General features: G+C 38.6%; 1 protein-coding gene across 1 annotated transcript in view; it reads left to right on the top strand.

The window, feature by feature from the left end:
* The first annotated feature begins 2,658 nt into the window (after nt 1-2,658).
* iqgap2 (IQ motif containing GTPase activating protein 2) overlaps nt 2,659-13,328 on the top strand; it is a 30,899-nt gene continuing 20,229 nt past the window's right edge. The window contains exons 1-4 of the mRNA XM_068605139.1: nt 2,659-3,017; nt 5,690-5,789; nt 10,964-11,120; nt 11,660-11,737. Coding sequence (XP_068461240.1) covers nt 2,972-3,017; nt 5,690-5,789; nt 10,964-11,120; nt 11,660-11,737 — 381 coding nt within the window. The 5' untranslated portion in view covers nt 2,659-2,971. The remainder of the gene's footprint in view (nt 3,018-5,689; nt 5,790-10,963; nt 11,121-11,659; nt 11,738-13,328) is intronic.

Below are 13,328 nucleotides of genomic sequence, written 5' to 3'. Positions count from 1 at the left end.
CGGGATGAGGAATTTGAGCTCTGTCTCTTAATTTGACTTCCCAACAGTTTTGTCTAAAATCTCTCAACTACCTTGTACTAGTTATTATATCTTGCTATTCAACATTAGGACCTCATTGCATTCTGCTTAAGATAATAATCATCACTTGATGACAGTGCTAAAATACCTCTAAAATTGTAATTGATATAATTGATTTTTACATTTCAGATATACCATAACGATTCAGTTGCTCTCAGTCTTGTTTAATTTGTGCACATGGATTGTGTGTTTTGCGGCTGACGGCCTGTGTGTCCTCCTGCTTTTCTCTGTACTTGTGGTATCTGTGATCACAGCGTAGAGGTAGTTTGACCTTGCACTGCAGTTAGCTCTTTCAAGGCTACTCAACTGAAACAAAAAAAAAAGGCTTCCAGAATGGTACTCATATGAATCCATTCCAGTGTACCCAACTTGTTCATAGATTTTGCCAAATCTGTTGGAAAACATTATGAAGTTATTCTTTTGTTTCCAAAATACTTAAATCATATGATCAACATATATCTGTTGTGCAATAGCAGCATACTTACATACAGATTCTTAATGCTCTAATATAAAAGGTGATGCCTAATGGCAATCTAAGTCAGCAAGAATATTAGAAAGATTGATATGTTTCTGGATGAGTTAAAACTTTAAGTATTGACAGATCTACCTGTTGTGTGGTGTTGGAGAGAAATCACATTACCAGTTATGTTTGAGGTATTCGGGGTATGTACTGTATTAATGTGTGTGTGTGTGTGTGTTTACGTGTATGTGTGTGTGTGTGTGTGTGTGTGTGTGTGCACGTGCAAATGTGTGTATAAGAGAGAGTACTGGATGTGTGTGTGGGCCTGCATATACAGTATGAGTGTAAATATTGTACATATCAAAGCTGATATCGGTGGACTTCTGGTTATAAGCTCTTTCATCGACTCATGTGTCTCCTGCTTTGTCCAAGCGATAAGTCCATCTACTGTATCTCTGTTGTACATCTCTGTGTGTCCTTGGCTTTACGCCTCTACTCACCTGCTACTCTGTGTGTGTGCGTGTGTGTGTGCACAAACTTGCATGTATGTAAGAAAACTTCTGTTCTTTTGTGGTCAACTTTGTGTTCTTACTGTAAATTCATCTGGCAGAACATGATGGCAATATTAAGATTTTTGTTGAGGAAAAATGTGAATGTATCACTCTTGTAGGTTCTGTTTATCCATTTTTATGGAGATAATCAAATGTATGTGGATAATAGAGTTGTGTATATTATTGTGAAGGGCCTGCCAGTCATAGGATGACTGAGCTGTATGTTCAGAGGTCCATAAGTGTAAAACGATGTGAAGAATTATTTGCCAAATGATGCCCTGTGAATAATATTAGAAACTGGAAAGGCAGGGATTGCAGACTGTGCTGCTTTTGAACATATATACAATAAAAGCTATGTTCTGAGCAAGTTATGCTTTGCATTTATTTCATAACCCTTATCTTAAACCTTGGAATGACATGAATCTCCATTTTTATATTATTAATACATTACTGCACTTGTAACCTGCTGTGCAAAAATGTTCACCAAGACTCCTTATTTTGTGTTTATAATAATTTCCCTTGTCTAATGGCTTATTTTCATCTGTTCATTGTTACTATCATATGTGCAGAATACAAAACATAAGATACACATAAAATACATTTAGCTGTGAATTTATTGTAAGATGCAAATATAAAACATCTGTCCAATAACTCCTATCTTTCTTACTGTATTTTGATGATAGAGGGGCATTTATTCAACTTAATGGTCGAGTCTAATAATTAGTCCACCTGAACATAAATGAGGCAGATAATCTCATTTGTGTTCTTAGTATAACTAGTTGAGCGTAGAGAAACGCACTGTAGTGTCCCTGTGGGTACGCCAGTCATAATTCTAAACCAATGCTGCCATCTGGTGGATGAAATTAGGTATTAGCATTATTACTGTATCCGCAAACCAGAATGTTTGGGATTATAATCCAATACATTTTCATGTTTGAAATTGTCACGTGCTGATTGAATTTTGAGTTTCTCTTTGCACAAATAAAAACATTATCCAATATAAATTGGTGCATGTTTATTGATCAGAATGAGGGAAATTAAATGTCTGAGGCTCAACGTGTTCCTGGGGAGGATACCTAAACCTCAATTGTTGAAATGAAATGTCTTAAAAGAGGCTTTCTAATGGGATGCTGTTTATAATCCAAGTTATATTACTCATACTACTACTACTACTACTACTACTACTACTACTACTACTACTACTACTACTACTACTAATAATAATAATAATAATAATAACACAATGTATATTCAAGGTAGATAATTAACTACATTTTAATGAATGGAGGCCTGCCACGACCTGGATCAAGGATAGGGCCACCGATGGGGAAGTATAAAGCATAAACATGTTAAATAGATGTATAAAGAGTACAATATATGATGACAATAAGCCTAGATTGAGTAAATCAGAGGATAAACAGGATAATAAAGTTACCGCACAGCTACAGTACGAGATAGTAGTGCTGTGACTGTATCTATAATTTCCCCCAGTGCCAGTGAACGCAGCACGAGCCACCTTACACCGGCAGGTGGTGCAAGGTGCTAAATGTCCATCTCCCGTCCCGTTAATCATTTCTCTCCAGAGCGTCAGGTTAGCAGAGTAAGTTAACTCACACTTTGTTCAGGAGTCAAAGACGTGTACGCCATGGGTACTGTCTGTCGAAAGTGACAGTTGGCGCTTTCATTAAACTTTTAAAGACAGTTCAGCCCCATTTTCGGATGTTCATCCCGCCCCCAGTCAGTTCGCAAACGTTACAACGGTTATTTTATTTCTATCGATATATCCTGAGAGGCGCGGCATATTGCTGACTGGCTGCGGAAACGGTAGCTTGTACGTTAGATCCAGTTCAGACGAGTCCACGAGTGGAGGAAACGACGCAAGATGTACCATGAGGAAACCGCAACTCTACACAAGCCACGCTATGGAAGTAAGATACACTCTTTTCTAACTGTTTTCTCTCACAAGCACGGCAGTATGTCTTGTGTTTGCTTGTTATGAGGGGAGAAGAAGCTAATGTAAGATGTTTGATGAGCAACAGGTGGTTCAGCAGCACTGAACAGCAGGGTACCTGTAGGAGTCGTGTCTATCTCTGACAATATGTCAGCATTGGAATGAAATGTGGTCTAAGGAGGACGAAAGTGCTCAAATGTCCAATGACAGAGATTATTGGTTGAGAGACACACATCCTGGTTGTTAAATTAACGTTAAAGATACACCATTGGTACGTTGAGTGTCCTGAGATACATGTTGGGGCTTGTTGGCTACAAACTTCCTTCCAATTTGACTCAGGAACGTTTTTGAAATGCACTTCTTTTAAAGTGCCACCAACTACACCACACTGATCGCTGTCTATTTATTTAAAGTTAATGTTGGTAGCGAGCGTATCAGCCTGTCTACAGAAGGCATGTTCTCATTGGTTAACCATTAACCTGGGATTTTGCTGCTGTAGAGAAATTCATAACTGGATCCACGAGTATGTTAAGAATGTAACTGAGCTTACTGATATAGAATAAAAACAACTTAAGTCTGCAAAAATACTTAACCAAGTCTGAATAACTTGTATCTTGTCACTGACCAGCAGCTGTGGGCAAAGTGCAACTTTAAAAGAGATAAGACCAATCAATTGTGTCATCACTGCAACCTTTTTTCCTGTGACTTGGACCATCGAGTTACATTGACCAACAGTGGTGTTCTGCACTCAGGACACCTGAGTCTCGGGAGATGTTTAGCTACAGTGAACTCAAAAGAGGTGTGTCTCTTGAAATGTGAGCACAACTAGTGAGTTGTTTGTTATAAAGCCTGTGAGATAGAGTATTCTTAAGAACCTCAGAGTGGTCCTAAATTAGTTGGCATGCCATTGAGTGAAACAATGCAAATTACGAATCCCCTGCATGTATATTACTTGCAAATGCTGTTATGGGATCTATATGTAATAGACCAACCACAAAGCAAAGTCGGTCTTGACTTGTAGTTCCCCATGACACATAATCATGTAGCCGATAACTCAGGTCTGGTGATCCTCTGACACACAAAGGCAACAAACCCATCCTGAGGGTTAAATATAACGCAAATTACTTCCAGGAAGTGTGTGAGTGAGTCAGTAGAGGTGGTGTGTAATGGCTGTTCTTCTGACATGAGTGGATATTTGCATCCATGTTACAGCTGCACAGCTGGATCACTGATCTATGTTCGGATGACCAGATATTGGCCTCATGAGGCGTTAGGGCATGAGACTGGACACTCCATCTTGTGTGTGTACATACACAGGTGTTTGTCTGCCACATATGAGTATGATATGCCAAGCTTTCATTGAGACTGAGTAAACTGTCTATGCAGATAGCTGATAGGCAGTATTTAACAGAGTCAGTGTGTCAGAGATTTACAGATCCAAGCTCGCTACAGGCGAAGTTAGTTTCTGGAGATTGCACTTTAATGTCCCTTGTGGGGAAAATTGTCTTAGACTCCATTGCAGTTCTAAACTCAATAAATAAGGCCCTCTTCCTTGGGATTAGATTGTTAAGGCAAATCAATCAACAGGTTTTTCCATTTGACTTGGCATCACTAGAGGTAGTAATGTCAATATAACCCACATATAGAGAAGATAGACTGACTGACTCATACAGCACGTGTAATTTTCAGTCTTACTTGATGCCCTACCCTAATATGCCTGCTTGTATTCAAAACCTGGACATAGTGCTTAGTCTCGTGGGGGAAAGCTCTCTTCTTAAACTGAGCCCCGGATGTGAGATTGTCCCTTCACTCAACCAGAAATAAAGAGATTTGATTGGATTAGAGCGTTGGGGGCTAGGATATCTCATTAAGCTGCAGGTAAAGGTCAACTCTCAGCGGAAGTCACTTGTCAGTCGGGCACCCCATTAAGCCCACTTTGACGTGGACATTTCATCTCACTCAAACAAGGGTTCATTGGGTCATGTAGTACAGTTTTCAAGGGGCACCCAAGGTCCCTACAATTAAAATAAAGGCCCTTTAACAAAATTGAACCTTTCTGAACCAGTCAGACTTTGAAATGCACTTACTTTATAGTTCCTGCATTCAGTTATTACAGTTACCTTGAAACAGCTACCAAGCATCAACAAAATAATCACTTGTTATTTGAGTTACCGCTGTACTGTACTTTTAATGTCATCTTCATTAAATATTTCTATGGGGATGAGATTTGTTAATGGTTGCTCATGAGGGAAATTTGGGTCTCTAAAAAGAAATTGTATGGTTTAAACCTGCTACGTAGGAAAGGTCTTGGGAGATAACTTATGATTTGATGCAATTTAAATAATTTGAGCTATAATTCAATTTAATTAACATTCTTTTTATGTTGTACAAATTGATTAAGCAAGCTTTTAATCGAAAACAAATTCATACATTTTTCTTTTGACACGTCTAAAATATTTGGTCTTACATCATGAATAATAGTGAAACATGGGTCATGTGTTTTTATTTATCCTTTGCAATAGTGTGACATATTATATATAAATACATTTATGATTATACTTTGGCCAATAAGAAGGTACAACAGACTAGTATTTTAAACAATGAAAAAGATGACGTTGACATAATTTAACATTTGCATGCCTTTTACAGCCATTCAGGATGATGAGAGGCTGTCAGCGGAGGAGATGGACGAGAGGAGACGACAGAACATCGCCTACGAGTACCTGTGTCACCTGGAGGAGGCCAAGCGGTAAGACGGGAGAAGAAGAACTTACACAAAGGAGGGGAGGAAGGGAAAAAAACCTTGAATATAAAAGGAATTTATTGGCACATGCTGACTATAAGCAACCACTTTTCTTTAGTGTTTACTTTAACACTCGGAGCTCAAAGGAATGACATTGGGCGTGTTCTTGGGTCGAGCGGCAGGTTTGTTTAATGTTTGATCATGTAGAACAGTTCTGTATTCTAAGTTTGTGTGTTTTAATAAACATCGTTATATATTAACAGCATGGAGTGGTTGAGAAATTAACTGGCGGAGTGAACAAGAGGGGAATGTGATAGATAAGGGAACAAAGCAGTGTGTAATTGAATCATCTTTGTCGTAGCATAAAGTTGTAACGATAGATACCGGCAGAATCAACATTCGGCCTCCATGTAAGATGATGACACTCATCTGCTTTCAATCATTGTGTGATGGAGACATGGGAGGTGCTGACTTAGTGGAAAGAGTGGCTCTTTTTCCTCTGTCCTAAACATCACTGATTGCTAAAATAATCAAATACAACACACTGTTTTGAAGGTTTCCTGATAATTGTCTGAGTAGATTTAGTAAATACTTGGCTTGCAATGATTTTCATAATACTCTTTAAATAGTTGTAATTCTAAAGACAACATAAACCTGATGAAGACTATTTCTTGTGTGGCGCCTGAGCAGAGCTAAAACTAAACCACTTCCTGTCTTCTTCGCAAGGGCATCCATCCAAGCAGAAAGGAACAGGAAGTGTAATCTTGCCTCTTTTAACACTCTGATTTTGAGACAACCCTACAGAGTCTGAGAGGCATTGATTTTTAGGATTGATAATTGGTGTTTTAACCTACTGTAGTATTCTGTAGCCTAGTGGTTATTTAACAATGTTTTTCTTGGTACACTCCTTTTATGAGTGTGTGCAGCCTGCAGGCATTTCCTGATAGATTACTGTTTGAAAACTGAATTATCAATTTATTTCAGTCAAGACTATTTGAATAGCCTACATTATCTCCTTATGTCACAGAATAACAAGGGTCTCCCAGGGCAGCATGGCTAGACTGAGCTCAGATTCAGTCATCCATTAAAACTGGGCAACGCCTAGATTGTCCCAATTTTTTTTTGTGAGATGGAAAGTAGTGACAGGCGAGCTCAACTCCACTGCAGAAGTTTAAGGAACGGGTGTTACTGTTGGTGGGACAGTTTCAGTATCACTCTTAGCTAACTTCAAAATTATCGCTTTTCATCTCTCACTTTCACTTTTTAGCTTCCTGTTATTGCCTCCCTCTGCTACTGACTTTTACACTTTTGTCAATTGTGGAATGGAATCTCTATTCTGGGAAAGCTGTCAAATTGGATTAGGATTAAGATAGCTGGTAATGAAGGCACCAACGACAGAGTATGGGATTACGTTCTCTCTCTAGGGTTAGGAGTCAGCTGTGACTGAAGCAAGCCAACTATGGAAAAGTAACTCTTACTGTACACCCGGGTTATTATCCAACAAAAATAAATAGTTTCATTATCCACCTATAGCCCAGCTACTTATAGATCAGTAAATCACAGTCAAAGAGGTTGTATTGCTTCTTGGAAATAGCTTAAACCTTTATCCAATGCACTATGGTGGAGTTGCATAAACTAATGTAATGCTCCCCAACACAGTTGGTTTGATTTCAGTGCCTTAAATGACTAAGTCAACTGTGTGGGTAGTAGTAATATTTCATGGCAGTTCAAAATGTACTTGTAATCCCTAATTTGCTATTGGTTTATGTCACAAATGAAGTATCATATTTGCCTAGACCATAGTTAGATACTTGCTTTGTTGTTGAATGTCCCCTCAATTTTGGTAGAGTACCGAGTTAGTCTTAGCTCTTGTTGTTGTCAATTGACACACACACACACACACACACACACACACACACACACACACACACACACACACACACACACACACACACACAGCATGAGAGTAGTTTCTGGAATGAGACTTTGTACCTTCAGCGGAGAGTAATACATTATTGGTTTATTTCATAGTTCTGTTGGATCGAAACTCTTTTGGTTTGCTTTGATACGGGTTTATCCAAGGATATCTAGACTCTAGAGCATGTGCTTTTACAGTCAAGGATATTATCCTAATTTTCCGAAACACCCTGGCTTACCACATATGCTAAATTTATTTAATTACACACGCAACAACCCACACAAGCACAAACTCGTGACCAGTGTGATGCAAGCCTTCAGGAGACACTCTGGGTTCACAAAGAATGGATTGCGGCTGTAATGGCACCCGAAATTGTGCATCACTTGCAACAGCTATCTGCCCTGTCTCGAGGTCTGATTTCCCAAAATATATTGCACTGGTGATATTCCAGTGCAAATAAACCTATAGAGTTTTGCAGCGCAGTGTAATTTGCCCTTTTTGCATCTGATTGCTGTGAAATGTTATTTTACAGTGGGGGTGCATTTAACCCTTTGCGACTACTTTAAGAATTACACGGTTTAATTTTGGCTTATTTGTGCAGGTTAAGTGGCTGCAGAAGCCACAAAATTGTTTTGTGGATTTGTCCTTCAGAATGTACTCAAAGGAGAGTAGATCACTAATAATGTATTGATGCTGGACAGACGCAGCTTTCTGGACTTAAGTTTACAGAAAGCTGTGTTTTGTTTTGACCGGTGAGTTGCAGATTGGACAATGACAGGAAGGCTTGCTTTGGAGGTTGTAAACAGGAGTGCTAGCCTGTCCTGTTTCAGGAGACAGGGTCGCCTGGTATTGTTTTAAGCACAGGAAGTTGAGAGCTCTGTTACCCCATGCAGGATGTTTCTTTGACTATGTTCCCGCCAAATATAGTTTTTTTTCTCTCTCTATTATCTTTAATATTGTCGACATTTGATCTTCTTTGATCTTCATTTGCCTCTTTAATGGAGATCTAAAAAGTTCAAATATTCAACAATGCGTCTCAATGTTGATCTTGATCCCTGCTTTGCCCCTGGTTGGGTGTGTCTATGTTGTGTCCACATGACTGTGTGCACGTGTGTGTCTGTATCAGTTTCATTGTCATGTAGTGCCAAATCTTTTTTTTCTGACATGCATGGCGTATGTGTGTTGAGTTTTAACTTTTATTGATATAACAAAAGCATCTCCTTGTTACGTGGCTTTACAGGGAAAATGCCGTGGCTGTATTACTGTACTGTACTTTACATCCTAAAAATACTAAAATATGGCAGACATTTCTTCTTGCATAGTCTACACAGCATCATATGACATTATATTGGTTAAGAGGATGCTTTATTCCTTAAGGTACCCAACTGACACACTCCACTGGGTTTGTGCAGTGATGTGTTGTGGTTTCCCTCTAATGTGCTGATCAGGTGCTGACACATATTATGGCAGACTAGATCCTTTAAGCACCCACACGGCCTTAATTAACCTAAACAAGGTGTCTGTGTGCATGCATGTGGGAGGAACCACATTATTGCTTGTAGACTGAAAGGAAGAAGCTGCTTGTATGACTTCAACCCGTTAACCAGGTGTATTCCAAAAAAATTCAACACGGGCCGGTTTGAGAAAATTTCATTCAGTAAAGGTCCGGAACATCACAATAATGTCGAACTTGTGCTATGATTTAGTCCAATATATATTAATATATTAAAGTAGATTAACGTCTGTATGTAGTCTAGTGTCATTTCACATATCGAAAGTTAAATTCAATAAAACCACAACAATATTTGTTGTCAGATTTAAAAATTGAACTGGATGAATTGGTTGGACTGATTAAAGGCAAAACATTATCTCTTATTTTAGGTCTGGGTCTAGTTCCCTAGGTCTCTGGACCCATGCTATAAACAAAACATAAGGAAGTTCAATCACTTAGCATTATACACTGCAGAAAAGATACATTCAGTTGTATGATGAAATTAGGCCATATGATGAGGACAAAAAAGGAAAAAAAAGAGTTAGTTTTGTGGGGAGGGAGTAGAACTATTGGGACAGAGAGCCATGGTGGAAAATGGGTATGACTTCCGGGCAGTAAGATGATTTGTTTTTTAGACCATGATGATTCACCATGCTCACAAATCATTCACTAGCTCTTTGGAATAGAGTTCTCTTAATATCTCTGTGAATAGTCTGGTAGAGACTGCTCTGAAGCCATTCTTGAACCTTTTTAAAGGAAGGTTACGTCAGTTTGAAAGAAGATCAACATTATTTAAAAATATGCAAAATATTCTCTATCATTTTTAGCTTCTACCACACCCTCATCACTCATGAACACATTGTTGTCCTGCAGAAGTGCATAAACCTTCACCAGATATCAATTTAGGCTGAAGTGGTATTAGACATCTCGCTCACTGTGTACCTCTTTAACCTGACAAGCATGACCTTTAACCTTTACGTGGTCCCAAAGCTCAAACTAAAAGGGTTTACAGCCCTCTTCCTAAAGCATGCTTCACATGACATTTGTTTTATTACATTAAATTGAATGCAAAGTGTTCATTTATTGTTGATTTCAGGATAAAGCTGAAATGCTCTTGTTGTTGTTTACACAAACGTTTGCGCTTTAAAAAATTCACTGATTTTGTTCAGTGGCCAAAATATATGTTGAGTTGATCTGGTAGAAATAAATTTAAAGGTACTATATTCATTAACTTTAAAATAAAATCGTAGTTATACTGTCCCACCAATCAAAGACATTTGTTATTCTGATCTAAACTGGTATTTTCTCTGGCCCACTGTCTTTAGTTTTTGCTCAGAGCCACAGGTGTAGGAAAAGCCAATATTGACTTGCTCACTACATGCACTGCACTCTGTAGAACATCTCAGGTGGCAGAGTAAATAAAGTGAAATGATGTGTGTTTATACTCTGAATGTAACCATAGCAAGCTGCTTAATATTACAGAGAAGCCGGACATTCTCATAGCAATTTAACTGTTAATTTTTCCTGCCACTTGGATGAGTTGAGCTCTTCATTTTTATTCACTTCAGCTAGTTAAGTGACATTTTAACATTTTATTAGCTTCACTTTATAACATTAACTTGATCGTTAGACTGTAATTAGTAATATTTTTAGACATTTGATAGTAAGTTAGTTGTTACAGGAAAACTCAGTTTGAGAGTATTATTAGTGCGGTCAGTTTGAGAGAAAATCCCTTGCCTAGTCTAAGATCAATATTTGTGTACTCCTCAGCTGGATGGAGGCCTGCCTAGAAGAAGACTTGCCCCCTACAACAGAACTGGAGGAGGGACTGAGGAATGGTGTCTATCTTGGCAAACTAGCCAACTTTTTTGCCCCGAAAATGGTGTCTGAGAAAAAGATCTACGACAGAGATCAGGCCCGCTATAAGGTACACCTCCATTCTTTTACATTTGTATCTAACCATCTTCAGGTAAGGTCATAGCTGCACTACATTGTAATGTTTCACCATTTCACATTATAAGAAAATAGCATTATGGTAAATAGCAAAAATACCGTTTGTTTTTGGACATATCCTGACAGTTTTACAGAGTTCCACAAAGGAAAGGGTTAAAAGTGGCAGGCAATTGTTCCGGCCTACTACAAAAGTGTAAGAGCGAGATCTTTAGCCTGACATTGAGCTTGTCTGTTTCTCTTTGACAAATTACAAACAAACGGTATCAGACTGTTAGATGCTAGATAAGTTAAGGCGTCGGCATAAGGTTTTTAGTTATCGGACCTGCACAGCTGTTGTGCATGTTTTAAGGCCATCAAAGAGGAGCTTGCTTTTCGATAATGCAGCATTATGTTTGCACCCAATAACAATTGTTTTATCACTGTTTTCAGATTGCGGTGGTAGTGTTTTAAACAGCTTCTATTCTACCTCATATGGTTACATTAATATATCTGTGCTCTTGTTTTCATATTCAGAGCAAAGGACTGCACTTCAGACACACTGACAACACAGTGCAGTGGCTCAGAGCCATGGAGTCAGTCGGTCTCCCCAAGGTAAGGCGCTCGCCCAGCCATCAGTAATGCAGATGCATCCTCTCCGTCTTTTAAAAACATGCATACAAACTTGTTTAATACACAAACCCATTTGACTGTCTCTGATTATAGATAAATTAAAGCTTATATAAAACTGTTGATATTCTATATAAAAAAATCACGCCATTCAGGATAGAATAACGCATACGGTAAACAAGCTTAAGGACTGAGAAGATGGCATGACTCATGTTGATGCAAAAGCCCTCATCAGCACAATAGCATGTGATGTATTAATGCTAATTAATTAAATGTTTTAATGTAAGACATGAGTTGTGTTTAAGTAAGAGTGAAGACCTGCCTTGTTTGTGTTTAGTTGTTGAGTAATTTATTTGCAGCAGATTACATTTTCCAAACTAGGGAGAATTATTTTTTGCTCTGTAAGGAGTTGTGTTTTTTATCTGATAATATAGCGTCATTTGACCACACTTACGGTATTATTGACTGTCTTACAATCCTATCCTATAAACAAAACAACAAAAATCTAATGCTGTGTTCACACCAAACGCGGTGCGTTTAATCGCAACACAGGGGGCGTGGCTTATCGCTGTCGCTTATCCCCGAGAAAAGAGTGATCTTTTCCGCTATCGACTATGGAAGAAATGACCACTCGTTCTGCTTTATACTTGTTGTGGAAGTCACAAAAACGTTGGAACATCAAACACCCTCTGTTTGGGTTCATAACACCATCCGTAGCTGCACACAGGTCAGTGAATTTCACCGACTCAGGAACTGCGTCTGGTGTTACGTTACCGTTTCAGCCATCCACCATGGAAATAACCACTCGTTCTGCTTTATACTTGTTGTGTAAATTCCACAAATGTCGGAGCATAAACTCCATCGTGTCTAGGTTCATAATATTATTCGTAGTCCCGCAACAGCTTCTGAATGACGGCTGCTATCAGCGCTAATTCAGGGGAACTGGCAGCAGTTTAATTCAGCAACTGAAGGAAGGCGGTGATGACGTGCGAAGGTTGTCAACGTTTTTTCGCAACGTATCGTGTCTGTGCATTGACTTTGCATGGAATCTGGTCGAATTCGCATCACATTCGGTGTGAACACAGCATAAGAGGAAGATTTTTTTTGATGCTTTGCAACCAAAATGTCAGAATCATCATTCCTTGACTGTGTTCATTGGCTCAGGGTTGACACACAATTGCTTATATTTCATCGCTCATATATCGCAGAATCCCACTTAGGACTACAGTAGGACTATCAAATAAGGGTTTTAGTCATTTAAGGTAAAAAGCTGCTGAGTAAAATCTGTTAACACAAATTGTGTTCACATTTTGCATACGTTTCAGCCTCTGACAACCGTATATTGAATATTTGTATATGTGACATATTTGTATGTAAAAGCTAGCCAAGTTTTTTTAGGCATGAAGCTAATATCTGTAAGATGCCTGTTTGGAAAAACAAAAAAACCTGTACAACTTTATATAGAATGAACACCTATTAAATCCAATGCACTAGCACTGCAACAAAAGCCACCTCTGTGAAGCTCATAACATCAGTCTATTAGAAATGATGCCGGAGACTTGTGTTGAACTCTGTT

Source organism: Clinocottus analis, unplaced genomic scaffold, assembly GCF_023055335.1.
Source record: "Clinocottus analis isolate CAN_PGR_092001 unplaced genomic scaffold, fCliAna1.0.p SCAF_7, whole genome shotgun sequence".
Lineage (NCBI taxonomy): Eukaryota > Metazoa > Chordata > Actinopteri > Perciformes > Cottidae > Clinocottus > Clinocottus analis.
This window is presented reverse-complemented; position numbering and strand designations above follow the sequence as displayed.